Source organism: Gobius niger (assembly GCF_951799975.1).
Source record: "Gobius niger genome assembly, chromosome: 3".
NCBI classification, from domain to species: domain Eukaryota; kingdom Metazoa; phylum Chordata; class Actinopteri; order Gobiiformes; family Gobiidae; genus Gobius; species Gobius niger.
The window spans coordinates 3540771-3567572 of record NC_136854.1 but is presented as its reverse complement, the minus strand read 5'-3'; the positions used below and the strand labels follow the sequence as shown (position 1 = coordinate 3567572).

Here is a 26802-nt window from a genome sequence, read left to right as displayed (position 1 = left end):
CAAAAACAATAGTCCCTTGCCGGGACTGTGTCCGGCTCGGGCCTAATGACCTGATTTAGACTTGGTTTGTGTGTTATAATATAGTCCGGCAGAAAACGTCTAAAAAGAGTGAACATTTGGAGAGCACCGTGATCCATGAGTGACTGGAGGAACTTTATAAACAGTGGGAGGAAAAAAGTGAGTGCACCCTTTGGAATAAATAATATAATAAATAATAAATAAGTTTCCATCTTGAGATTTTGGCTTCAAATCAACACTGTTCACAGGGAGCGGGGAAAAAAAGACAGAAACAGAGAAAAGAACAAAGAGAGATGTTGTCCAAAGTGATGACAGATGACAAATCTCTCTCCACCAGCTTCATAATGAAGCATAAATGTCAGTAATGAGGGAGGAAATATTTTATGTATTTACTAAAATCTTGACATTTTTGATGTGAAAAACAAAGACTATTTATAACTTGATTTAAACTTGACTATAAAGAGTCCAGATGTGATCCTGGCTTTGGGAGGTGGACAGGAAACAGACTGACCCACATTAGACTCTACATTTATTTTATTTTCATATTGTCGTGATTGATCTGACGCCGTACGACACAGTGAATAAATCGATCATTTGACAGGCAGCTCTTTATCCACTGTATTTAACATATTCACCGTTTGGAAGCGTTTCTCTGTGATTCCTGGACGATTGTAAATGATTTAAGAAGTGTCATTATCGGGCTGATCCCAGGTCCGGTCTCTCTGCTCGTTACGACAGATCCGCCCTGAGCCTCCGTCTCTTCCCTCGGTTATTTCACCAAATACATTTGTGCAAGAAAAGTGTTTAAAGCGAAGCCTGTGACCCACACGGTTACGGCTCGACACACTTCAGTGTTCACGCTCCGCTCCCTGAACTCACACATTTCAATGGTTTGTTTGGACCTGATCCATCCACATGTGAGCAGTGGAGACATATATTTACTTTCACATTTCTCCATCTGCTTTAAAAAAGTTGAACATGTGCAAATAATAATTTGCACATGGTCACATATTTAAATCAATGTTATTAATTCATTTATTGAGTGTTTTTTAATGACAGATGTTGAACTCAGGATTCTAGAACAAAAGGATTTAGAAAAAGACAAAGACGTGACCGAGAGTTTCCCTTCATACGGTTTAGTTATTTTATTTATTTATCTGAAGGAGATTTTCCAACATCTCTAATGATTTACTTTGTTTTATCAATGAACTGGGAAAGGAATGTCAGGAAAAGGTCATGTGACTGAAACTCATCTGTATAATTGAGACTCTGATCCTCAGTCTGACAGAGACACTGAGGAGTCAAAATCCCAGAGCACAAACCCAGGGCTCAGGGTGTGAGTGAAGGTGGTGTTGAAGGTGTGGAGTTGGATCAGTTCCTCAGAGGAGACTGTGTAGAAGGACAGAGAGCCAGCAGCACAGTCCACACACACCCCTACTGCCCCAGAGGAGGAGCCGGGCTGAGGGAGGCGGGTTTGATTGTTTTTATGCAAAACAGAGAAACCATCCTTAGAGCAGAGCAGACTCCAGGACTGATCATTGTGTCCAAACCCACTGTCATCACCTCCTCCTTTCCTCGTGATTCTTCTGTAAGACACTGATATATAAACCCATCCTCTCCACTGGACCTCCCAGTAACAGCGCCCAGTCAGACCAGAGTCACACAGAAGCTGAGGCCAGTCCTCAAATGTGTCCTGATGATCTGGATACGGCTGATCTTGTGTCGCCTTCTTGTTGTTGTCAGACAGTTTGAGGTTCCTCTGAGCTGTGTTTGGATCCAGAAGGAGTTCAGTGAAATCTGACGGAGAGAAAATACAGCAGCAGTTAGTCCCTGTTCACTATTTAGAGGAAAACAACATTTATTAGGCCCGAGCAACGGACACGCAGTGTCCCGCGAGGGACAAATTAATATCGATAACGGGGGACGAAAACGCAAGAATTCACGTAGCAAACGTGAACCGATTCGCAAGTAACAGGGGTCAAAATGTAGTGTTCCGCGAGCTCTAATTTTGGGTGGGGTTCGCGAGAGAAAATAATGAAAGTTGGCTCTGTGGCGCCCCTTCAAACAGGCAGTTTACATTGACTCAATGGACGACCGGTCGCAAGAAAAAATCATCGTACAAAAGTGACATTGGCCAAGGACATAGACCACGTCAGAACATGTAAAAAAATGTATTATGACCCCGCACTAAATGCTACAGGAAGTCGGCCATCTTGGTCGAACCTCAAACCTTCAAAATCGTACCTCTTGAACTTCTGGCCCCTGATCCCCGAGTTGTCAATTGAAAGCCTCCAATTTTGGCCAACATGTCCCAAACCCATGTGGCTTTCAAAATCATCAATTACATTTTTTTTTAACTATTTGGTGTGGTCATGACAAGGCCGCAACTGAGAGGCCATTTTCAGCAAATTTCAAAGCCTCATATCTTTCACAGACTTTGTCGGATTGGAACGGACCCAATCTGACGCGCGTGCACATTCCCCAGTTGGACCATATGGTGTGCAAACGCAGCCGCTGTCACCAAAAATGCCTTTAAATTGGCTTTTAAGTGGCTTGTAATTGGCCCGCCCATCCTCCGTAAAAAAAAAACAGAGTTCTTTGCCTGGTAGCATGTTCGACTCTGTCAGAGTTTCTCCTGAAATTCATCAATTTTCTAAATTTCCCCCTTTATTCACAAAAGCCACAGTTTTAGACTCGCATGGACTTATACTAACCCTCTGTCACCGAAATAAGTTTTACTTTGGACGTTTTTGACTACAAATTCAGCTTTTTCTGGACTGTACAATCACAGGAAGTTCAGTTAGGGTGTTTCCTGTCCGCCTCTCTGTGTATTCCTCGTACTATATGGGTCTCACAAAAACATTGTCCGTTTCTCAATACTCAAGAATATGTTCTCGTGTACTCGGCAAGTATGTACTTGCTGAGCACACGAGAAGTATGGACTTAGGGAGAACGGGAGAATGCATAAGTTAAACGTATTAGAACAGTGCTCGTGTACTCGGGGCTTTCAACCAGCTGTCACTTTCACCTGCGTGCGTTTAACTCCTCGGGAGAACGGCAAGGGGAGAAAAAACATATTTTGCGGTATATGCATATGTATGTGTAGTATATAAAATATATATAAAAAAACATACTAAATTAACATGTTAATTTCGTATTTTCAGCTATATATATTTTTTTTGGATAATTGATGTTTATTATGAATCCACGGTAAAAACATTTACACATTCATTAATGGAATCATGCATATTCATAAATGGGACACCCTTGAAGCAACAGTTTGCTTATATATGGGGCCCAAGATAAGACACAATATTAAAAAACACATACATTAATACATTAGTAACCCGAAAAAATTGAAATCATCCGATATATAAGGCCGATTTAGTGGATGTTACAAAATCAGCCGATCTATCTTCTCCAGGATAGAAATTGACAAGAGACTTTTTGCTTTGGAATGAGGGAGGGCAGGGAGTTCAGCTTCCCGATGGCCCTGTGGACGAAACTGTTCCTCAGTCGACTGGAACTGACCCGTAGATTCCACAGTCTCCTCCCTGAAGGCATTACCTTGAAGAGACTGTGTGATGGTGCGAAGAGTCCCTGGTGATTCTGACGGCTTTTACGGGTGAGACGGGTCGAGTTCATCTCCTTAATAGAGGGGAGAGGAGCTCCACAGATCTTCTCTGCTGCTCTCACGATGCACTGGAGGCTCCTTCAGCAGGAGGCAGTGTGATGGAGCTGGTCAGGATGCTCTCTATAGTCCCTCTGTAGAAGAACCACACAGTGATGGAGCTGGTCAGGATGCTCTCTATAGTCCCTCTGTAGAAGTTGCACATAACGGAGGCTGGGACTACGAGACCCTCCACACTATTAGGGAATTTGTAACTTACAAATAAACCAAGCGGTAACTGAAGGGACAAGTTTATTATTTACTTTCACATTTCTCCATCTGCTTTAAAAAGTTGAACATGTGCAAATAATAAATCCACTTTGCATTGGTCACATATTTAAATCAATGTTATTAATTCATTTATTGAGTCGTTTTAATGACAGATGTTGAACTCAGGATTCTGGAACAAAAGGATTTAGAAAAAGACAAAGACGTGACCAAGAGTTTCCCTTCATACGGTTTAGTTATTTTATTTATTTATCTGAAGGAGATTTTCCAACATCTCTAATGATTTACTTTGTTTTATCAATGAACTGGGAAAGGAAGGTCAGGAAAAGGTCATGTGACTGAAGCTCATCTGTATAATTGAGACTCTGATCCTCAGTCTGACAGAGACACTGAGGAGCCTTCAGTCCTGAGCCTAAACCCAGGGCTCAGGGTGTGAGTGAAGGTGGTGTTGAAGGTGTGGAGGTGGATCAGTTCCTCAGAGGAGACTGTGTAGAAGGACAGAGAGCCAGCAGCACAGTCCACATGCACCCCTACTGTCCCAGAGGAGGAGCAGGGCTGAGGGAGGGAGGTTTGTTTGTTTTTATGCCAAACAGAGAAACCACGTTTAGAGCAGTCCAGACTCCAGGACTGATCATTGTATCCAAACCCACTGTCATCACCTCCTCCTTTCCTCGTGATTCCTCTGTAAGACACTGATATAGAAACCACTCCTCTCCACTGGACCTCCCAGTAACAGCGCCCAGTCAGACCAGAGTCACACAGAAGCTGAGCCCAGTTCTCAAATCTGTCCTGATGATTTGGATACGGCTGATCTTCTCTCACATGTGTGGCCTTCTTGTTGTTGTCAGACAGTTTGAGGTTCCTCTGAGCTGTGTTTGGATCCAGAGAGAGTTCAGTGAAATCTGACGGAGAGAAAACACAGCAGCAGTTAGTCCCTGTTCACTCTTTAGAGGAGAACGACATTTACATTGATTTGAAATGGACTCAAAGATTCAAATATAAATATATAAATAAATTCATGATCGATTTAATTATTGCTTCACTTAAAAATCAAAAAAATGAAGAAACTGCACATTTTTAAGCCACAGTTTGTAACATTTCACCCCGACAATAGAATAAAACAGGAGCTTTAATGATTGTTTCTGTAAAAATGCTTCTGTTCCAAAGGCTTCACAGGATCGTCTGAGTGAAGCTGAGCTCATTTATTTATGTTTCAGTTTAGTTTCTCTTGTGACGTAGCCACACATAACCTGGAATGTTCTGAAGTGACATTTAACAAACATTTTCTTTCGTATTAAAACTTGAATTGTTGTTTGTGTCGCGCTGTCGCAGATAAAGAAACATAATGAACATTTACATTTAAACTCTTAGAAAGTGGTTTATCAGGAACAAAACACGTCTCAGACTCATGAAGGTTTAGTTTAGTTCCTGTAAATTACTGATTTAACCCTTGTGTCGTCCCTGGGGTCAATAATGACCCCAGGGCCACTTTGTCGATGCACATCTCTGTCATAGTTTTATCAAATGGTCTGAATTTTCGGATATGCGTTAACATCCATGACTTTTACCAGTAATTGTTTTTTTTAATTTTTTGATTAAGTGATTACAATATTATGAGAAAGAGTTACACTCGTGGTCACCTGGGGTCATTTTTGACCCCATTTTGTTTCTCTAATATCTCAGCCATAAAATATATTTTTTCAATAAGTTTGGGTTCTATCTTTAGTGTAGCTTGAGACTAATGGCCTGATACATAAAATGTGTGTTTTTTAAATATTTTTTTTCAGTTTGTAGGCCTCGTTTATGTAAAAAAAACACCAAATGCTGAAAAAACAACAGTCATAAAATAGGATAACTCGGACTATCTGGTCAGTTTCCATGTGGAAATAGTCAAACTTTTGTGTTAATGCAATTTTTGAATGTTCTCATACATTTGAATGAGAACAAATAGTTACACTCGTGGTCACCTGGGGTCATTTTTGACCCCATTTTGTTTCTCTAATATTTCACTCATAAAATAACATTTTGAAATAAATGTGGGTTCTATCTTTAGTTTGACTTCATAAAAAAGCACTGATAGTAAATTTACCAGTTTTTATTATTTTTTGGGTCGGTGGGACATGTTAATTCATGAACTTTTATCAAAATATTGAGTGTTCAGTGCAGTTTGACAGTGAAAGTAAAAATACAGTCGAGCAGAATGTGTTTGTACAACTTTTACAGCTTTGTTTTTCCAAACAACTGATATTCTATAGACACAAAACTGATGCACACTTATTTATACAAAATCATCTTTTTTGGTCATGATCTCTCCTAAAACTACTCAGACACTGAAATGCATCAGATTTTATGATCTGTGATAAAGTTTTGAGTGTTCACAGCCTTTTGTCTCTGCAGGTGAACGGCATACGTTATGTTCATGTAAACCTGTGTGGACTCTCGGACTTACTGTGTCAAATACAGCTTCAGAATGTGGAAATATGGTCAAATTCAGAAAAAAACCTAATGAAAGAATTTTAAATATTCACAAAAATAACAGGGCATATAAAATGGAATATAAATAAATGTTTCTAAGAGCAGCTGGTGCAGATGTGGACTGTGGGTCGGGACTGACCTGAGAGATTCTCTTTTGGACGTTTGTTTTTCAAACTGAGCTGTGATGGACGAACGTCTGTGTTGGACGATGTGTCTGTGTTTGAATTGTGTTTTTATTTGTTCTGAAGGTCCAGGAACATGTTCACTGTGATGTGTTGTCCCTGTGTTGGTGCTGAAGCTGTATTTAGTAGTTTAGTTTGAGTGTTTATAAACGTCACCTGAACCAAATATGAGCTGCTCTACTGTTCACCTGCAGAGACAAAAGGCTGTGAACACTCAATACTTTATCACAGATCATAAAATCTGATGCATATCAGTGTCTGAGCAGTTTTAGGAGAGATCATGATCAAAAAAGACGATTTTGTATAAATAAATGTGCATTTGTTGGTGTTTATAGAATATCAGTTGTTTGTATAACTTTTACAGCTTTGTTTTTCCAAACACATACTGCTCTACTGTACTATACTTTCACTGTCAAACTGCACTGAACATTCAATATTTTGATAAAAGTTCATGAATTAAGATGTAAACTCTGCTTTGAGCAGATTTTTTGATGAGAATATAGAGACTTTCCTGAAATAAGAGAGTGAGAATCACAGTGTGGCTATATTTCAAAACTGGGTTATAGCACTGTTTTTTGGGTCCTAAAACTATGAAAAAATGACTGAATTCAAAATGTGGTACATGTGCATGTAGAGGAGGCTCTGTGGAGTGCATGTTTAAAAAAGCTATGGATTTGGAGTTGAAATGAAGTTGGTATGAAAGGCAAAAGTCAAAAATATAGCTGGAATCACAGACATGGAGGACACTGCCATTGAAATGAATGGAGAGCTGCTGCTGTTTTCACGCTTTAGGGCCTGTAACTATTGTAAAAAATATGTGAATTCAAAATCTGATGAATGTGCATGTCAAGGAGGTCCTCTGGGATGGAAACATAATAATGGTTTCATATTTGAAGCACAAATGAAGTCTGTACAAAAGGTCAAAGACAGAAAACCTGCAGGATCGGCTCATGTCCATTGAAATGAATGGGATTTTGCCCCAGAGACCACGAGTGTAACTATTTGCTCTCATTCAAAAATGAAACATTTTTCAAAAACAGAACCTGCTCTACCTTTGAGCCTCTCCCAGCGCCCAATTCACCAAATACTTAGAGTTATATCCACTTCAGGATTTTCAGTGTTACAGGGCCATTTTTGGCTCAAAATTTGACTTTTTTTTACATAAACATGTCCCACCAACCCAAAAAATAATAAAAACTGGTAAATGTACTATCAGTGCATTTTTATGAAGTCAAACTAAAGATAGAACCCACATTTATTTCAAAATGTAACTATTTGTTCTCATTCAAATGTATGAGAAAATTCAAAAATTGCATTAACACAAAAGTTTGACTATTTCCACTTGGAAACTGACCAGATAGTCCGAGTTATCCTATTTTATGACTGTTGTTTGTTCAGGATTTTGTGTTTTTTTTTTTACATAAACGAGGCCTACAAACTGAAAAAAAATAAAAAACACACATTTTATGTATCAGGCCATTAGTCTCAAGCTACACTAAAGATAGAACCCAAACTTATTGAAAAATGATATTTTATGGCTGAGATATTAGAGAAACAAAATGGGGTCAAAAACGACCCCAGGTGACCACGAGTGTAACTCTGCATTATGGGGCACACAAGGGTTAAGAATATTTAAAGACTTGTTTCTTTTCTAAACAATAAATGTATTTTTTGTTCTAATTCTCAAACGACTTTCTTCAAGTTCAAATGTGTTGGGCTGTGTGACAGTGGGCGGGGCTGTGTGTGAGTGGGCGGGGCAGTGTGTCAGTGGGCGGGGCTGTGTGTGGACTGATAAAGTCTCAGGTTTAACCTTTGTGTCGTCCTTCAGTTTTCTTTCTGTCGCCCCCTAGTGTACACAAATGGACAGAATCTCAGGAATCACTTCTCACCTTCTCAAAACTACCAAACATGTGATTTATTTGGGAGTTTTAACCCTTTATTTGCCAGATTCAAACCAAACCTTTGAGGTTTGTCACAAACAACATAAAAACCTGATTCTCTTTCTAATAATGAAGAGTTCAGAGCTGGGACTGATGTGGTGTTTAGAGCCTTGGACGTGTCAAAGATCAGCAAAAAATGGATTTGAAGCATTTGTAGTTTTTCTGTCGTGGACGATTCTTTATGTCCAGTTGTTCATTATAAAAACATTCAGGACTTCCTTTGTCTTTGCTCCCCTGTCGCCGTATAAAAGTCATATATATGATCATTTCATTTTGCAGAACAAGAGTCAGGTTTGACATTTGTCCTGTATTTCTTCAGTTTGGACCTTGTTCCTGTCGTCCAGATGAATGAAATCATGTTATTTTCCCATTAGGATATAATGGAGCCATGGCAGAACCTGGACTTTTCTCACATCAAACTTCACATTTTAAATCTCACACATATCTGTGATGTCAGCGTTTCATTTGGAAGAAAAGGAGATGAATTCGACATTTTCTCTGCATTTCAGAACTTTCCACTTTTCTAACATTGTAACAGATGCATGTGTTTACAGTCAGGTTATACTGAAGCTGTGGCCCAGGGGAAACTACAGGATGTGTTTGGCTTTATGTTTTATATAAAATATATGAATATTATTAATATTAACAAGTGATTTATCAACAATAATGTTGAGTGTGAAGAAACAGCTCAGTGGGAGCGTCACAATCAGGGGTTAGTTTAGAAGCAGAAAAGTCTCTGTTGAAAACAAGGCCCAGGTTTGTAAACCTGAGGAAACACAAGAATAAATCCAGACTGCAGCTCTTTGTCCAGGTTATTTTGTGTGTTCAGGTCACTTTCAGCTGATAATTACTATTCATGCACACACAAAAAAGAGTTTAGGCTCCGCCCATATAAACACAAAGTTTACAAACTGTAGAATATGAACAGAGCCGGTGCTGGCCCTTCTGGGGCCCTAAGGAAAAACCCACATTGGGCCCTACAGTCGCATATCATGGTTATTGGACAAAGAGCGGACTTATTTACGGTCAAAACAGTTCCACTGTACAGTAAAGCAGAGCAGAAGTGGAAAATAATGACCTCAATTCAGGCCCTGCACCTCTGTGTGAGAACCACTAACCACTAAGCCATTGCCCAACTGGGATTTAAGACGACTACTACTGGTCTATTTCCCCCATTTTTTAAAATGGTAAATGGGCCCATTCTCTCACTTCTGGCCCTGACCCACAGTTTGGGAACCGCTGATTTAAAACAAACTGAAACCTGCACCTGACGGTTATTTCTGTCTGACCACTGAGAATTAGCCTGTGAGTCGCCAACTCGTTATAGACTGTGCACATTCAGAGAACCAGAGTTACTGTAAGTTACTGTGCTCGTGAGAACCGTGTGGATTCAACTCCTCTTTGAGACAAAAAGGCCACGGACACGGCTTTACTCTCGTCTATCCATCAAACTACTGTCCTGATTCTCCACTAGACACAATGAGAAGAGTTTAAATGAGTGAGTGTCCGATGCCCCGAGTCCCGAGTCCGGGTCAAATCCATTGGAAATGCCTTATTTCCATTATATTCAATAGAAAAAATACAGTGATTTTATTCCTGTTCCGACAATGGGAATGAGCTCCAATCTGATGAAATACAATAAAAATGTTAAATTTCACTCCTTTTCTTCCAAATGAATGAATTTCACTTCATCTGTGACACAAACACGGCTCTGGAAACAGACAAAGCCTCAGCTCTACAATTTATTATGACAAATATAATCACACTTTTGTGCTTTTGTGGAACAATTTCTTTCAGCTTTAAGTTTTCAAACTGGGATTTTAAATTAAAATCCAGAACATTATTACATGTTTGGAAGTTTCAGAAAAGTTTCAAGTTCATGTGATTTATGCAAAAAGTGGAAAAACATATTGAAAATGTAGATGTTTTGGATGTTTTTAGGCGTGTACATTTTTGTACACTAGGGGGCGACAGGGAAATGCAGATCTACCAAATAAAAGACATGAGAGAAAAACAAACACTAGATTCTGAAAATTTGGCTTAAAAGAAAGTTTTCTGCAGAAATCCACATCTCAAGCTGCAACACAGAAAAAATGTCAGGAAATGAAAACAATAAATATCTAAAAATGTTGAAAATGTACACAGGATGAACACAGGGTTACATGAACTTTCTCCAGAATAATAATGAAGGTCTCAGTTCTAAAGGTTTGAGTGAAAACAGCTCAAACTCTCCTGACGTCAATATCGCAGCTGTCGACACGAGAGAAACTTGTACAACAGCAAATCTTCTCAGAACAACCAACATTTTAAAAGTATATTAAGAGTCAGACTTACATCTCCTGATCGGGTTCATCCATCGTTCTCCAGCAGGACTCAATCTGAAACAGACACAGACTCAGATCCACAGTTTGTTTGTGTCGACTGTAATAACTGTGTAATAACTGAGTAATAACTGTGTAATAACTGAGTAATAACTGTAATAACTGTGTAATAACTGAGTAATAACTGTAATAACTGTGTAATAACTGAGTAATAACTGTGTAATAACTGTGTAATAACTGTAATAACTGTAATAACTGTGTAATAACTGTGTAATAACTGTAATAACTGTGTAATAACTGTAATAACTGTGTAATAACTCTAATAACTGTGCTCACCTGAGAGTGGAGAGTGAGCAGTGGGGCTCCTCCTGTAGAGCAGTCAGGAGCTTTACTCCTGTGTCTCCTGGATGGTTGAAGCTGAGGTCCAGGTCTGTCAGATGGGAGGGGTTGGACCTCAGAGCTGAGGCCAGAGCAGCACAGCCTTCCTCTGAGATCAGACACCCTGACAGTCTGAACACACAGGGTTAAACAGAGTCATAGAAATGACAAACTCACAGAGATGAAGAGTAAACCCTCTGACCTGAGCTGCTCCAGTTTACAGTGAGGACTCTTCAGTCCAACAGACAACATCTTCAGCCCTGAGTCCTTCAGGTCGTTCTTACTGAGGTCCAGGACTGTCAGACTAGAGGAGCTGAGGACTGAGGACAGAGCTTCACAGCTGCTCTCTGACAGGTTACAGTCGCTGAGTCTGGAGGAGACGGAACATTTACAATAAGACACAAAGTTACACAAACACAATAATAAGAACTGGATTTAAAGAGGCTGTTTGGCTTTTGCAGGTGTTTGGTCAAAAAGGATGTGCACATTTTAAATCTAAACAGAAAGAGAAGCTTCTACATTGTAAATTTAGTGAATAATGTTGCGTACTTGCCAGTTAATTTAATGCTTTTTCTGCCGGGCTGTTGTGACATCACTCACATACCCCCTATGACCTCAAACACATCTTGAACAATATTTAACATCTCATCGAGCAGAGTCGATCATTTAAAAGAGACAGAACATGAGGCGCTTCAACCAATGAAGAGTCAGGACACACTATCCCCGCCCACCTCCTCCTCTGATTGGTCCCCTGTTCAGTCACTCTGTCTAAAGCTGGGACTGTACAATTATTTTTAATATCATTACTTTAACAATACTTGGTTTTCGATACAGATATTGTAGAAGCAGCACAGTGGAGGCGTCACAAGAGGAGCTGCAGGAAACAAGGAATGGACAAAGGAGGAAGTATCCGGACAAGACTCACAGCTAAGCCACACATGCCTTCTATTGTTCTGGCTAATGGACGTTCACTGAATAAAACTGAATAAAACAGATTAACTGCTCAGCTCTTCCCAGATGATGGTGAAAGACTGTTGCGGAGCGGAGGGAGCTGCGCAGGAGGAAGAGGAAGGAGGAGCTGACCAGTGCAGGACACCACGCTCTGAAACAGGGACACATCCAGGAGGCGCTGCACTGTTTCAGAGGATCAGAGGAGGCTGAAGGAGGTTTCCTCGACCTCCACAAACATGAGGCTCAGATCGGCCACAGCGGCTCAGGACTAACACCTGAACAATATTTCATTACGACAAATAAAGCACTTAATTACAAAGCCCTTTCTTTAAAGGAATAGGCCACCGTTTTTACATACTGAGATATGCTCTTACCTCACTTTAGCCGAGTTAATATATCCCCGTCTGGTCTTTGTCCGTGCGCTCTGCCAGGCAAACGGAGCACATACGCAGCCTCTCCCACATGTCACATAGCTCCAAAAAAGCTCACAATAGAAGCTACCGAGCTCTTCCACGTGTTCCCTATTTAAATAAAGTTACGTGAAGTGTTTTTATACGAAGACTTCCCCCGCTCACTTCCGTCAATAACCTTTAGGAGTTACTGCGCGGACGTTTTACTCCTCGTATCATTACGCCTCACAATATAGTCCCCCTTTTTATCTGCTTATCAAATCGACACATTACATTTCTGTGTAAATATACTTCGCATGAAAACACTTCACGTAACTTTATTTAAATAGGGAACACGTGGAAGAGCTTGGTAGCTTCTATCGTGAGCTTTTTTGGAGCTATGTGACATGTGGGAGAGGCTGCGTATGTGCTCCGTTTGCCTGGCAGAGCGCACGGACAAAGACCAGACAGGGATATATTAACTCGACTAAAGTGAGGTAAGAGCATATCTCAGTATGTAAAAACGGTGGCCTATTCCTTTAAATGTGTATCTTTAATTTGAGCTGAAACTGTCACTTCCTTTAGCGCTGTCCCTGGACCAACAACAACAAAACATCTCTACAAATATAAGATTTTGTTTGGTACCTCGAGTACATAAACTTTATATTGATTCTATACTTGTATCGTTTAACAGTGAGGATCATAGTCTTTACTGTCTTTACTGGAATCAAACTGATAAAACAGTGTTCAGGCACAAAACTCAGGTTTAAACACTATACGCGATATTATCCTGAGGCAGCACAGTTTCTGTGCAGTAATCTCATAAAAACGTACAAATACATGATCTACTTGTTTATTATATTATATTTTAATAATATCTTAACCTTTACCGACCAATAACAACAACTGTGTTCATACATTTAGAAAATAATAAATATTAATTTAAAAAGAAAAATAAACCCTCTGACCTGAGCTGCTCCAGTTTACAGTGAGGACTCTTCAGTCCAACAGACAACATCTTCAGCCCTGAGTCCTTCAGGTCGTTCTTACTGAGGTCCAGGACTGTCAGACTAGAGGAGCTGAGGACTGAGGACAGAGCTTCACAGCTGCTCTCTGACAGGTTACAGCCGCTCAGTCTGGAGAGAACACAGTGTTTTAGGAGAAGTTTAGAAGGTTCATACTTACATAGACCTCACTCACAGAGCTTTGTTGGAGGCTTTGACCACTGGCAGCAGCCTCAGCAGAGCCTCCTCTGAAGCACAGTATTTCTTCAGCTCAAACTGCTCCAGATCTTCTTCTGATGACAGTAAGATGAAGGCCAGAGCTGACCACTGAGCAGGAGACAGTCCACCTTCAGACAGACATCCTGATCTCAGGTACCGTTGGACCTGCTTCACCAGAGAACCATCATTCAGTTCATTCAGACAGTGGAGCAGGTTGATGCTTCTCTCTGCAGACACTTCCTCACTCAGCTTCTGCTTGATGTACTTAGCTGTTTTCTGACTGGCCTGGGACCAACTTCCTGTCTGTGTCAGCAGACCTTGGAGAAGCCTCTGATTGGTCTGCAGTGAAAGACCCAGGAGGAAGCGCAGGAACAAGTCCAGGTGTCCGTTTGGACTCTGTAAGGCCTGGTCCACCACACAGCAATAGAACTGCACTGATTTACTGCTAAAAACCTTTGACCATAAAGCTTTCTCTGAGAGCAGGTTGACTCCAGTGTTGAAGAAGGTCTGGTGGACGTGAAGAGCAGCCAGAAACTCCTGCACACTCAGATGGATGAAGCAGTAGACCTTGTCCTGGTACAGGCCTGGCTCCTCTCTAAAGACCTGTGTGAAGACTCCGGAGTACACTGAGGCGGCTGCAGCGTCCAGCCCACACTCGCTCAGGTCACTCTCGTAGAAGATCAGGTTTCCTTTCTGCAGCTGCTCAAAGGCCAGTTTTCCCAGAGACTGCACCATCTCCCTGGTCTCTGGACTCCAGTGTGGGTCTGTCTCAGATCCTCCTTCATACTTGATGTTCTTGACTTTGGCCTGAACCACCAGGAAGTGGATGTACATCTGAGTCAGGGTCTTGGGCAGCTCTGCTCTCTCTCTGGTCTTCAGCACATGCTCCAGGACTGTGGAGAGGATCCAGCAGAAGACTGGCATGAAGCACATGATGTGGAGGCTTCGGGACGTCTTGATGTGGGAGATGATTGTGTGGGCCTCGTCTCTGAACCTGTTCCTGAAGTACAGCTCCTTCTGTGGGTCGCTGAACCCTCGCACCTCTGTCACCATGGAGACGCACTCAGCAGGGATCTGATTGGCCGCCGCGGGGCGTGTGGTTATCCAGAGGCGAGCGGAGGGGAGCAGGCTCCCCCTGATGAGGTTCACCAGCAGCTCCTCCACTGAGGCGCTCTCTGTGGGCTCCGTCAGGGCCTTGGTTTGGGTGAAGTCCAGAGGAAGTCTGCACTCGTCCAGACCGTCAAAGATGAAGAGCAGCTGCAGATCTTCAAAGCTGCTCACTTCTTCTGTTCCTCTAAAGAAGTGATGGAGCAGCTGCACCAGGCTGAAGCTCCTGTCCTTCAGCACATTGAGTGCTCTGAAAGTGAAGGGGAACAGCAGCTGGACGTCCTGGTGGGCTTTGCCTTCAGCCCAGTCCAGACTGAACTTCTGAGTGAGCAGTGTTTTCCCGATGCCAGCCACTCCCTTTGTCAGCACTGTTCTGACGGGCGCCTCTGTGTCCGCGGGGCCTTTAAACATGTCTTCAAATGTGATGGCTGTCTCTGCTCCGCCTGCTTTCCTGGTTTCCATGTGTCTGACCTCATGTTCCTGGTTGACCTCTGAGGCCCCTCCCTCTGTGATGTAGAGCTCTGTGTAGATCTGCTGCAGGAGGGCGGGGCTTCCTGCTTTAGCCACGCCCTCAAACACACACTGACACTTCTGCTGCAGGTCACGCTTCAGTTTACGCTGAAGAACTCCAGAACATCTCCCTGAATGAAGACACAGACAGAGACTGAGTCTCAGAGAAGATCAAATGACTGAGTGAAATGGACCTACTGCTCCACAGACGCTCAGCCAGCTCCTTCTGCTGCCTCCTCCTCAGGAAGTTCACAGTGATCTTCAGAAAAGCGTCTCCATCCTCATCCTCCACAGGCTCTAAGCATTCTGGGTAATCTGTGCTCAGAACCTTGTGGAGCTTCTTCAGCTCCTTCTGGACAAAAGTGAAGATGTCCTCCTCCAGAAGCTGCACAGACACATTAGAAACAACACAAATGCAGTCAGTGTCAGATCTGTGTGAAACAAGTCCATTCATCTGAACATCTCCAAACTTCAGTGAAGGACACACCTTAAATATGGAGTCCAGCTGAGTGTGATGTTGCTGAGCTCTGAGCTCTGGAGCCTGCTCCACTCTGTGACAGAGACACAACAGAGAACTCACATCTGTCCATGACTTTATCATCCACAACATCAGGGAAACTCACGGCTCTGAGGAAAAGTTATGTGGATGACCCATCGACCAGTCACTGCAGAGCGACTCACAGACGGGACCAGGGTCAGACGGAGGATGTTTCTGGAGTGTCCTGAGACAGAATTAAACACAAAACTGTTCTTTATCACGAGGCTCTGGACTGTAATGGATTCTGGATCAATTCAAAAATGTAAAAATGACGAACTGTTTTCAAAATGATACAGATCACAGATATTATGAAGGCTTTTACAAAAGAATCATTTACGTTAGCTAGTATTTGATGATGTCATAATTTCAGCTGGAGAGCAGGAATCAACAACGCTCCAATTTTAAACCATAGGTGCCTTTCAGTCACGTGACTTCTGTTGTTTTGGCCCCCATTTTAGAGACCTGTGTGTATTTATTTATTGGCTTATTTGGTGCATGTTAATGAACACACTACTTTTGATTGTAGCCTTGGGTTAATCTGCATCCGTTAATCCATGCTCACACTCTCAAACACACCTTCATCCTGGCCTATTGTACATGTTTTAGTGGTCGGGGACACCAGAGGAAACTTAAGCAGACATGTGGAGAACATGCCAACTCCAGAGAAATGCCCCGGCCAGGTGAGAATCGAACCCACTGTGTCGCCCAATATGATTTCAAACTCTGCGTCTGCTTTAAATCAGCCGCTGATGTCGATGAGCAGAGATGATGAGTTACTGACAGCACTTAGAGCACAAAGCCCTGGAGAACATCTGTGAACATCAGCTCCAGCTGCTGAGCTACAGGTCAGACAAACCTCCTCAAGAGAAGGAACCAAACTCTGAACATCTCGCCTTGACACAATCTGTGACAGAGGTCAGAGCAGAGGCTAAAGGATAACTGTGGTAGAATGCTAAAGGCTAACTGTGGTAGAATACTAAAGGCTAACTGTGGTAGAATGCTAAAGGCTAACTGTGGTAGAATGCTAAAGGCTAAGTGTGGTAGCATGCTAAAGGCTAACTGTGGTAGAATGCTAAAGGCTAACTGTGGTAGAATGCTAAAGGCTAAGTGTGGTAGCATGCTAAAGGCTAACTGTGGTAGAATGCTAAAGGCTAACTGTGGTAGAATGCTAAAGGCTAACTGTGGGAGAATGCTAAAGGCTAACTGTGGTAGAATGCTAAAGGCTAACTGTGGTAGAATGCTAAAGGCTAACTGTGGTAGAATGCTAAAGGCTAACTGTGGGAGAATGCTATAGGCTAACTGTGGTAGAATGCTAAAGGCTAACTGTGGGAGAATGCTAAATGCTGTTTACATAAACATAACCACATGTTTGTATAAACATAACCACATGTGTGTTTACATAAACATAACCACATGTTTGTTTACATAAACATAATCACATGTGTGTTTAGAGGTTGAGAGATACCGGCTAGATATAGTCGGGCTCACCTCCACGCACAGCTTGGGTTCCAGATCCCAACTCCTGGAGAGAGGCTGGACTCTCCATTTTTCTGGAGTTGCCCGCGGGGAGAGGCGGCGGGCTGGGGTGGGTTTGCTCATATCCCCCCAGCTCAGCCGTCACGTGTTGGAGTTCACCCCGGTGGACGAGAGGGTCGCGTCCCTACGCCTTCGGGTCGGGGACAGGTCTCTCACCGTTGTCTCGGCCTACGGGCCCAACATCGGTGCAGAGTACCCGGCCTTCTTGGAGTCCCTGGGAGGGGTACTAGATAGTGCTCCGACTGGGGACTCCATTGTTCTGCTGGGGGACTTCAACGCCCACGTGGGTAACGACAGTGAGACCTGGGAGGGAGTGATTGGGAGGAACGGCCTCCCCGATCTGAACCCGAGTGGTGTTCTGTTATTGGACTTCTGTGCTAGTCGCAGTTTGTCCATAACGAACACCATGTTCGAGCACAAGGGTGTCCATAAGTGCACGTGGCACCAGGACACCCTAGGCAGGAGGTCGATGATCGACTTTGTAGTTGTGTCGTCTGACCTCCGGCCGCGTGTCTCGGACACTCGGGTGAAGAGAGGGGCTGAGCTGTCAACCGATCACCACCTGGTGGTGAGCTGGATCCGCTGGCAGGGGAGGAAGCCGGTCAGACCTGGCAGGCCCAAGCGTGTTGTGAGGGTCTGCTGGGAACGTCTGGCGGATCCCTCTGTAATGGGGGTCTTCAACTCCCACCTCCGGAAGAGCTTCACCCAGATTCCGAGGGAGGCTGGGGACATGGAGTCCGAGTGGACCCTGTTCTCCTCCTCCATTGTCGATGTGGCTGCTCGCAGTTGTGGCCGTAAGGTCTCTGGTGCCTGTCGCGGCGGCAATCCCCGAACCCGGTGGTGGCGCCCGGAAGTAAGGGATGCCGTCAAGCTGAAGAAGGAGTCCTACCTGGCCTTGTTGGCTTGTGGGACTCCTGAGGCAGCTGAGAGGTACCGGCAGGCCAAGCGTGCTGCAGCTCGTGCGGTCGCAGAGGCAAAAACTCGTGTCTGGGAGGAGTTCGGAGAAGTCATGGAGGAAGACTATCGGTCGGCCTCGAAGAGATTCTGGCAAACCATTCGGCGCCTCAGGAGGGGGAAGCAGTGCTTCACCAACACTGTTTACAGTGCGGGTGGGGGCTGCTGACCTCAACTGGGGATGTCGTCGGGCGGTGGTAGGAGTACTTCGAGGACCTCCTCAATCCCGTCGTCACGTCTTCCAATGAGGAAGCAGAGGCTGGGGACTCGGAGGTGGGCTCGCCCATCACCGGGGCTGAAGTCACCGAGGTGGTGAGAAAGCTCCTCGGTGGCTCCGGGGGTGGATGAGATTCGCCCTGAGTACCTTAAGTTTCTGGATGTTGTAGGACTGTCTTGGCTGACACGTCTCTGCAACATCGTGTGGCGGTCGGGGACAGTGCCCCTGGATTGGCAGACCGGGGTGGTGGTCCCTCTCTTTAAGAAGGGGGATCGGAGGGTGTGTTCCAATTACAGAGGGATCACCCTCCTTAGCCTCCCCGGTAAGGTCTACTCCAGGGTGCTGGAGAGGAGGATCCGGCCGATAGTCGAACCTTGGATCCAGGAGGAACAATGCTGTTTTCGTCCTGGTCGTGGCACACTGGACCAGCTCTATACCCTCCGTCGGGTGCTTGAGGGTTCGTGGGAGTTCGCCCAACCAGTCCACATGTGTTTTGTGGGCTTGGAGAAAGCGTTTGACCGTGTCCCTCGTGGTGCCCTGTGGGGGGTGCTCCGGGAGTATGGGGTCCGGGGCCCTCTGCTAAGGGCTGTCCGTTCCCTGTATGAGCGTCAGGAGCTTGGTTCGCATTGCCGGCAGTAAGTCAGACCTGTTCCCGGTGCGTGTTGGTCTCCGCCAGGGCTGCCATTTGTCACCGGTTCTGTTCATTACTTTTATGGACAGAATTTCTAGGCGCAGCCGGGGGCCGGAGGGTGTCCGGTTTGGGAGCCTCAGGATCTCATCTCTGCTGTTAGCGGATGATGTTGTTCTGATGGCTTCAACGAACCAGGACATTCAGCTGCTCTGGGGCGGTTTGCAGCCGAGTGTGTAGCGGCCGGGATGGGGATCAACACGTCCAAATCCGAGGCCATGGTTCTCCACCGGAAAAAGGTGGCTTCCCCTCTACAGGTCGGTGGGGAGTCCTTACCTCAAGTGGAGGAGTTCAAGTATCTCGGGGTCTTGTTCATGAGTGAGGGACGGATGGAGCGTGAGATCGATAGACGGATTGGTGCGGCGTCAGCAGTGATGCGGTCGCTGTATCGGTCTGTCGTGGTGAAGAGGGAGCTGAGTCGGGACAAAGCTCTCGATTTACCGATCGATCTACGCTCCCACCCTCACCTATGGCGGTTTGCAGCCGAGTGTGTAGCGGCCGGGATGGGGATCAACACGTCCGAATCCGAGGCCATGGTTCTCCACCGGAAAAAGGTGGCTTCCCCTCTACAGGTCGGTGGGGAGTCCTTACCTCAAGTGGAGGAGTTCAAGTATCTCGGGGTCTTGTTCACGAGTGAGGGACGGATGGAGTGTGAGATCGATAGACGGATCGGTGCGGCGTCAGCAGTGATGCGGTCGCTGTATCGGTCTGTCGTGGTGAAGAGGGAGCTGAGTCGGGGCAAAGCTCTCGATTTACCGATCGATCTACGTTCCCACCCTCACCTATGGTCATGAGATTTGGGTCATGACCGAAAGGACAAGATCGCGAATACAAGCGGCCGAAATGAGTTTCCTTCACGTCGAAAGCAGCCAGCTGAGGTGGCTCGGGCATCTGTTCCGGATGCCTCCTGGTCGCCTCCCGCGGGAGCTGTTCCAGGCATGTCCTAGTGGGACAAGGCCTCGTGGAAGACCCAGGACACGCTGGTGGGACTATGTCTCCGAGCTGGCCTGGTGTCGCCTCGGGGTCCCCCCAGAACAGCTGGAGGAGGTGTGTGTGGACCGGGAAGTTTGGGCATCTCTGCAGAGACTGCTGCCCCCGCGACCCGGCCCCGGATAAAGCGGAAGAAAATGGATGGATGGATGGATGTTTACATAAACATAACCACATGTGTGTTTACATAAACATAACCACATGTGTGTTTACATAAACATAACCACATGTGTGTTTACATAAACATAACCACATGTGTGTTTACATAAACATAACCACATGTTTGTTTCCATAAACATAACCACATGTGTGTTTACATAAACAAAACCACATGTGTGTTTACATAAACATAACCACATGTTTGTTTCCATAAACATAACCACATGTGTGTTTACATAAACATAACCACATGTGTGTTTACATAAACATAACCACATGTGTGTTTACATAAACATAACCACATGTTTGTTTACATAAACATAACCACATGTGTGTTTACATAAACATAACCACATGTGTGTTTACATAAACATAACCACATGTGTGTTTACATAAACATAACCACATGTTTTACAGTGGTTCGTGGTTCGTGCTCGTGCGTCACAGCTAGAAGGTCCCGGGTTCGATTTCCACCTGGACGGGGCCTTTCTGTGGAGTTTGCATGTTCTCCCCGTGTCTGCATAGGTTTCCTCCGGGTACTCCGGTTTCCCCTACCACTAAAAACATGCACAAGTGAACTGAGACTTTCCGAGTGGATCAATGTGCTTTGCACCTTCACCACTTGTGTGCAGGAGGCGTTGAGGAGGCGCCTGCTCATTGTGTGTGAGAGTGCACATGGGGAGTGACGGATGGAAATTAGCCCAAGGCTACAATCCGGTGTGGCTTGTGCATTAACTTGCACTGTCACAACCAAATAAACCAATAAACCAGTAAACCAACCAAAAATCACTTTAACTCAGCCATAGGAGCCCCGCACTCAAGCACCCACACAAATGTTTGGGTCTCATTACAAAATGATTATGACGTTTACATCACTAAAGCTTTTTCCTTTTCTTCTGACGTAAGAGAACAGAACAAATCTCCATGAACAGACCTAGAGATTTGTTTAAGAGTCGTCCTGTTGAATTATAAAGGATTTGTTCTTACAAAGAAACATTAATCTAAAACACATTTTGTGAAAGTCAAAAACTTCCTAAGAACAAATGTGTAAGTAAGAACGTGTCATGAATGAGGCCCATTGTTACATGTGGTCGTTCAGCATCATTTACTTCAGTCTCAAAATGGCCGCCTTAACTATGACATCATTGGAAACTCATGTATAGGCCCTTTAAACAAACAGCTTATAACCTTTATTTCCTAAATACTATTTTATTGTCATGTTCCAATAAAAGCTGCACAACCTTTGGTTATACGTCACAAACTGCTTTAAACAAAAACCTTTATATTCCATAATGAACAGTTCTGGAAACTCACATCTTTGTCTTGAATCCTATTGGTTTGTCCATAGACCGGTGGCTCTTGAGGGACTCACATGGAGGACCAGGTTCAGACGGAGGATGTTCCTGGTGGCTCCTGAGGGACTCACATGGAGGACCAGGTTCAGATGGAGGGTGTTCCTGGTGGCTCCTGGGGGACTCACATGGAGGACCAGGTTCAGATGGAGGATGTTCCTCGTGGCTCCTGAGGGACTCACATGGAGGACCAGGTTCAGATGGAGGATGTTCCTGGTGGCTCCTGAGGGACTCACATGGAGGACCAGGTTCAGATGGAGGATGCTCCTGGTCGTTCCTGAGACACAGATTAAACACTTGAGTGAAACACATGGAGTCTCAGACAAACCTGACTCTGCTCTGACACACAGTGAAGATCCCTGAGGTCCACACTGAGCCCAGTGATGAAATCATCAGAGAAGGTCCAGGCAGTAGTTGTGTTTGAGATGAATCTAAAGTCACATGTTGATGATGGACTATATTAACACCAGACCTTAGGACTGGCTGAGGGTTTGGCTGTTTCTGGATTGACTTTATGATGATGTTCTGACTGATATGTTCTGAAATGATGCATCACTGAAGATATAGAGCTCTCACCTCTGAGCTTTGGGAGAGTCAGTGGTTTTCGAGGGAGGAGCTCCGTCTGCTCTGTGGTCTCTCAGATCCATGTTCAGAAACCTGCAGAACATCACAGCAGAGCTCACTTTGTCAACTCTTATGTTTCAGAGGTTTAGATTATTACAGATAGAAGCAAAGGGTGATTAATGAAGAAAACCATAAACTGAACTATGTCTAGAATTCTGCATTTGATTTCATTTGTTTTTCATCATCTACACACAATATCCCATAATGACAAAGTGAAAAGAGCAAAACAATAAACACAACCCCCACATGAATGTAATTAATTAAATACAAAGGCCATAATTAACTCCATATAAAACTTTAATCGAGTCCCAGCACTATTTATTTTGAATAAATGTGTAAAACATTTCTAAAAGCTGCATTTTTGATGCTTCTTTGTGTTTTCCTCCATTTGAACTGGTTTTGGTGAAGGATGTGAGGCCTGTGTGATCATTTCAAACAAAGACAGACACAGTTTGATTTATTTTACAGAATCATCTTTTTAAATAAGTTCATGTTTAAGCTTATCTCTGTATAAGTCTGACAGTGAATTAGTTTTTGGCTTTATGTCGTGTTTGTCTCTAAGAAATGTAGCTGAAAACTCACCAAATTTGGCAGAGTCATTGTGGTGGCTTGAAAATTTATGGGAATAGACTATTTGGCCACGCCCACAACAAAATGGCTCCACCGCCGGGAACATTGCTCATGGTGGCTCAGTGATAGCGTGGTCGTCTCAGGTGCTCGTCCAAACACAGCCTTGACACTTTTCTAATGCTTTCTCCTTTTACATGGGCCACTGGACACATTATCAAAGCCTAAAACACATAGATATTTGTCAGTTCGGCTGGTACATTTTCTGTGCCTGTGTAGCATCATAGGTCGAGTATTGGGCTCCCAACAATGAGACTGCTGGATCAATTCTGACCTTGACTCTTGTTTTTTGTTTTTGTTTGTTGACTTAGGGCGAAGAAACGGGGGTGGTCGCAAGGGACGAGAGTGAGCGTGGGCAGTTGCAAGGGGGGAAGTGCCCCAGGGGCGAGGGCCTCCATCGCTGCTTGCGGCTTTAATGTTAAAAATGTCACTGACTATTTGACTAAGTGCGTCTGACGGAGAGACCGGTTTGTGCGTTTCTTCCTGGAGCGACTCAGAGCCGCACCTGGATTGGCTGCGGTCCAGGTGGGCGGGGCTTGAGTCCAGGTGGGCGGGGCTGCAGACAGGTGACAGGAGAAGAGGCTCATACAGCAGACAGTGATGAGGGAAGGAGAATTACCCTGAGGCTAAAAATCTCTGCAAAGGGACCAGCGCGTCGTTGGAGTAACCTCAGCCTTAGCGACTCACATACTTTTATTGACACCAGTTATTTTCCAGTGGAACAAGACGGAGACCCTCTGCTTTAACAGTAAAGTCAGCTTCTGTAAAGTGAGACGTCGGCCGTTGTGGAAACACTTTCTTAACTCTTGGCATCACAGAAATCTAGAAATGAATGTTGATGTTGAGACTTTTCCTAAAGGACATGAGTCATTCCAGACTATGACAAGGCAATGACTGTAACATATCAAATAAAAACGCCAATGATCATTTTTATATTTGAGAAACCAGTGTTTACATCAAATGAAGAGAAACTAGCCCCACAGCAAAGACCACAGTGCTACAGCCACACGTCAGTATTACAGCTACAGAGATTACAACTATAGTTTGATTAGAAAATAGTGATAAACATGACTCAGCAAAAATAATAAACATGAAACTGAGCATTTTAGATCTGATTAAAGAGTCAATAAATCAGACTTTAGACCTGATTTACAAAGGCCAAAGAACAAGGAAATAAAGGAAGAAAGACTCAGACTAAAGACTAAACCAGGACTAAACCAGAGCAGGGGTTGAATATGATGAGAGAAGTCGAACCTGAGCGGATCCACAGAGTCCACCGTGTCCCAGAGAAAAGTGCGTCTGACTGAGAGACTGCTTTGTGCATTTCTTCCTGGAGCGACTCAGAGCCGCACCTGAATTGGCTGTGGTCCAGGTGGGCGGGGCTTGAGTCCAGGTGGGCGGGGCTACAGACAGGTGACAGGAGGAGAGGCTCATACAGCAGACAGTGTGCAGAAATGCTGTGGAACCTGCCCGACCAGGAGCAAAGAGCAGCTCCGCCTCACGTGACTCCACAGTCAGTGATTAGACTCATGTGTTTGAAAGAGGCACAAGTGGGAGGAGCTACATTTGTACTCGAGTGACGTCATGGAAACATTACAGGATTAATGTGACGTAAACAGGACCCGACCCCCTGTTTACGGCGCCCGGGTCCCAAACTGAACCGCGGACCAAAAACTGTAAAGAAGCTAAATATATAAACTTTATCAAACAGGGTCAATGACTTCCTGGAGCTTCAGGCCCTGAACATGCCTGATTCTGCCCCCTGTTGGACACCGGGAGTCACTGCACATCTCATGGGTGTTGAGGGTAATGGAGGCCAAATGAGGCGTGAACCGCTCGCCTCAAAGGTGGAAAAGAAAAGGTTTCATTTAAGGCCAGACGCTGCAGGTGAAACACTGATGTTTCCAGATTTTACGTTTTATCCATTAAAGGTCACATGACAGGTTTAATGCTTCTGAAAATATGACTTATTTACAAGAATTGATCCATCAATCTCACAGTTGGGAAACCAGCACTCTAGCTATGACACTACACAGAGCCAGCCGACCTGGGCAAAAAATATCTTATGAAACGCCCCGCGCTCATGTGTTTTAAACTTGGACAAGTGTGCAGCGGCCCATGTGTGGACTAGCTACCTCCTTCCCCTCAGACGACCACACGATCACTGAGCTATAAGTCCATACAAACATGGGCCTGACGAGAGCGAGGATTCTCTAAATTCACCGGCCGAAATTAGGTCCAGCATCCCACTGGAGAAGAGGGGTTTTTCCCCTGTTTTTGATGAGGGTGGAACCACAGGCGGTGATTCATGTTCTTCCCAGTAAGTGCAGATTCCAAAAGAAAAAAAATTGTCATGGTTGGGATCGATCCAGCAACCATACGGATGGGAACCCAGCACTCTACCAATAAAGCTACACAGGCTGAGTGGAAAAACAAAGCCGATTTTGCATTAATCTTATGAAAGACCGCAGTTGTGTATTTGAAAAAAACGTGATTACAGTTTGGGCAATAATATATTGAATCCTTTTGTAATTAGAGTGAATTCCCCTGGTTGTCCAAAGATTTGTTGAGAGGGTGCTCCCTCGATATGTGAAGCAATATTGTGGTGCGACCCATATAGCACGAGGAACACACAGAGAGGCGGACAGGAAACAGCCGGACTGAATTTCCTGTGATTGTACAGTCCATAAAAGCTGAATTTGCAGCCAAAAACATCCAAATTAAAACTTATTTTGCTGACAGAGGGTTAGTATAAGTCCGTACGAGTCTAAAACTGTGGCTTTTGTGAATAAAGGAAAATAGCCTCTCAGTTGTTGCCTTGTCATGACCACGCCCAATAATTTAAAAAAAAATCTTAACGATGATTTTGAAAGCCACATGGGTTTGGGATATTTTGGCCACAATTAGAGACTTTCCATTGAAAACTTGGGGATCAGGGGCCAGCAGTTCAAGAGGTACGAGTTTGAAGGTTTGAGATTCGGGCAAAGATGGCCGACTTCCTGTAGCATTTACGGCGGGGTCTTAATATCATTTTTGACATGTCCTGACGTGGTCTATGTCCCTGGCCAATGTCACTTTTGTGTGATGATTTTTTTTTGCGACCGGTCCTCCATTGAGTCAATGTAAACTGCCTGTTTGAGGGGGCGCCACAGAGTCAACTTTTATTATTTTCTCTCGTGAACTCCACCCAAAATTAGAGCTTGTGGAGCACTACATTTTTACCCCTGTTACTTGCATATCGTTTTAAAAAAAAATATTATTTAACCTTTATTTAACCAGGTAAAAAACTCATTGAGATTTATAATATCTTTTACGAGAGTGACCTGGCTGAGAGGCAGCAACACATCATAAAACAGTTTACATCAAATATAATACACAATATAAAATACATCTTTGGTAAAACAAAAGCAACCGTGATGGTTGCTTTTGTTTTACCAAAGATGTTGGTGCATTGGTCACATATTTAAATCAATGTTATTCATTCATTTATTGAGTCGTTTTAATGACAGATGTTGAACTCAGGATTCTGGAACAAAAGGATTTAGAAAAAGACAAAGACGTGACCAAGAGTTTCCCTTCATACGGTTTATTTATTTTATTTATTTATCTGAACGAGATTTTCCAACATCTCTAAGGATTTACTTTTTAAATCAATGAACTGGGAAAGGAATGTCAGGAAAAGGTCATGTGACTGAAAATCATCTGTATAATTGAGACTCTGATCC

The 26802-nt window shown here is 44.0% G+C and overlaps 1 protein-coding gene across 1 annotated transcript in view; it reads right to left on the bottom strand.

Annotated features, from left to right (window-relative positions):
* LOC306960578 (NACHT, LRR and PYD domains-containing protein 3-like) overlaps positions 1 to 22473 on the bottom strand; it is a gene marked incomplete at both ends in the record, with an annotated part of 45316 nt that extends 22843 nt beyond the window's left edge. The window contains 13 exons of the mRNA XM_079553010.1: positions 1573 to 1687; positions 2936 to 2960; positions 4299 to 4818; positions 10848 to 10891; positions 11171 to 11344; positions 11415 to 11582; positions 13521 to 13688; positions 13753 to 15523; positions 15591 to 15777; positions 15880 to 15943; positions 16016 to 16114; positions 21789 to 22103; positions 22403 to 22473. Of these exons, the coding sequence (XP_079409136.1) occupies positions 1573 to 1687; positions 2936 to 2960; positions 4299 to 4818; positions 10848 to 10891; positions 11171 to 11344; positions 11415 to 11582; positions 13521 to 13688; positions 13753 to 15523; positions 15591 to 15777; positions 15880 to 15943; positions 16016 to 16114; positions 21789 to 22103; positions 22403 to 22473 (3721 nt within the window). The remainder of the gene's footprint in view (positions 1 to 1572; positions 1688 to 2935; positions 2961 to 4298; positions 4819 to 10847; positions 10892 to 11170; positions 11345 to 11414; positions 11583 to 13520; positions 13689 to 13752; positions 15524 to 15590; positions 15778 to 15879; positions 15944 to 16015; positions 16115 to 21788; positions 22104 to 22402) is intronic.
* Positions 22474 to 26802: the final 4329 nt, after the last annotated feature.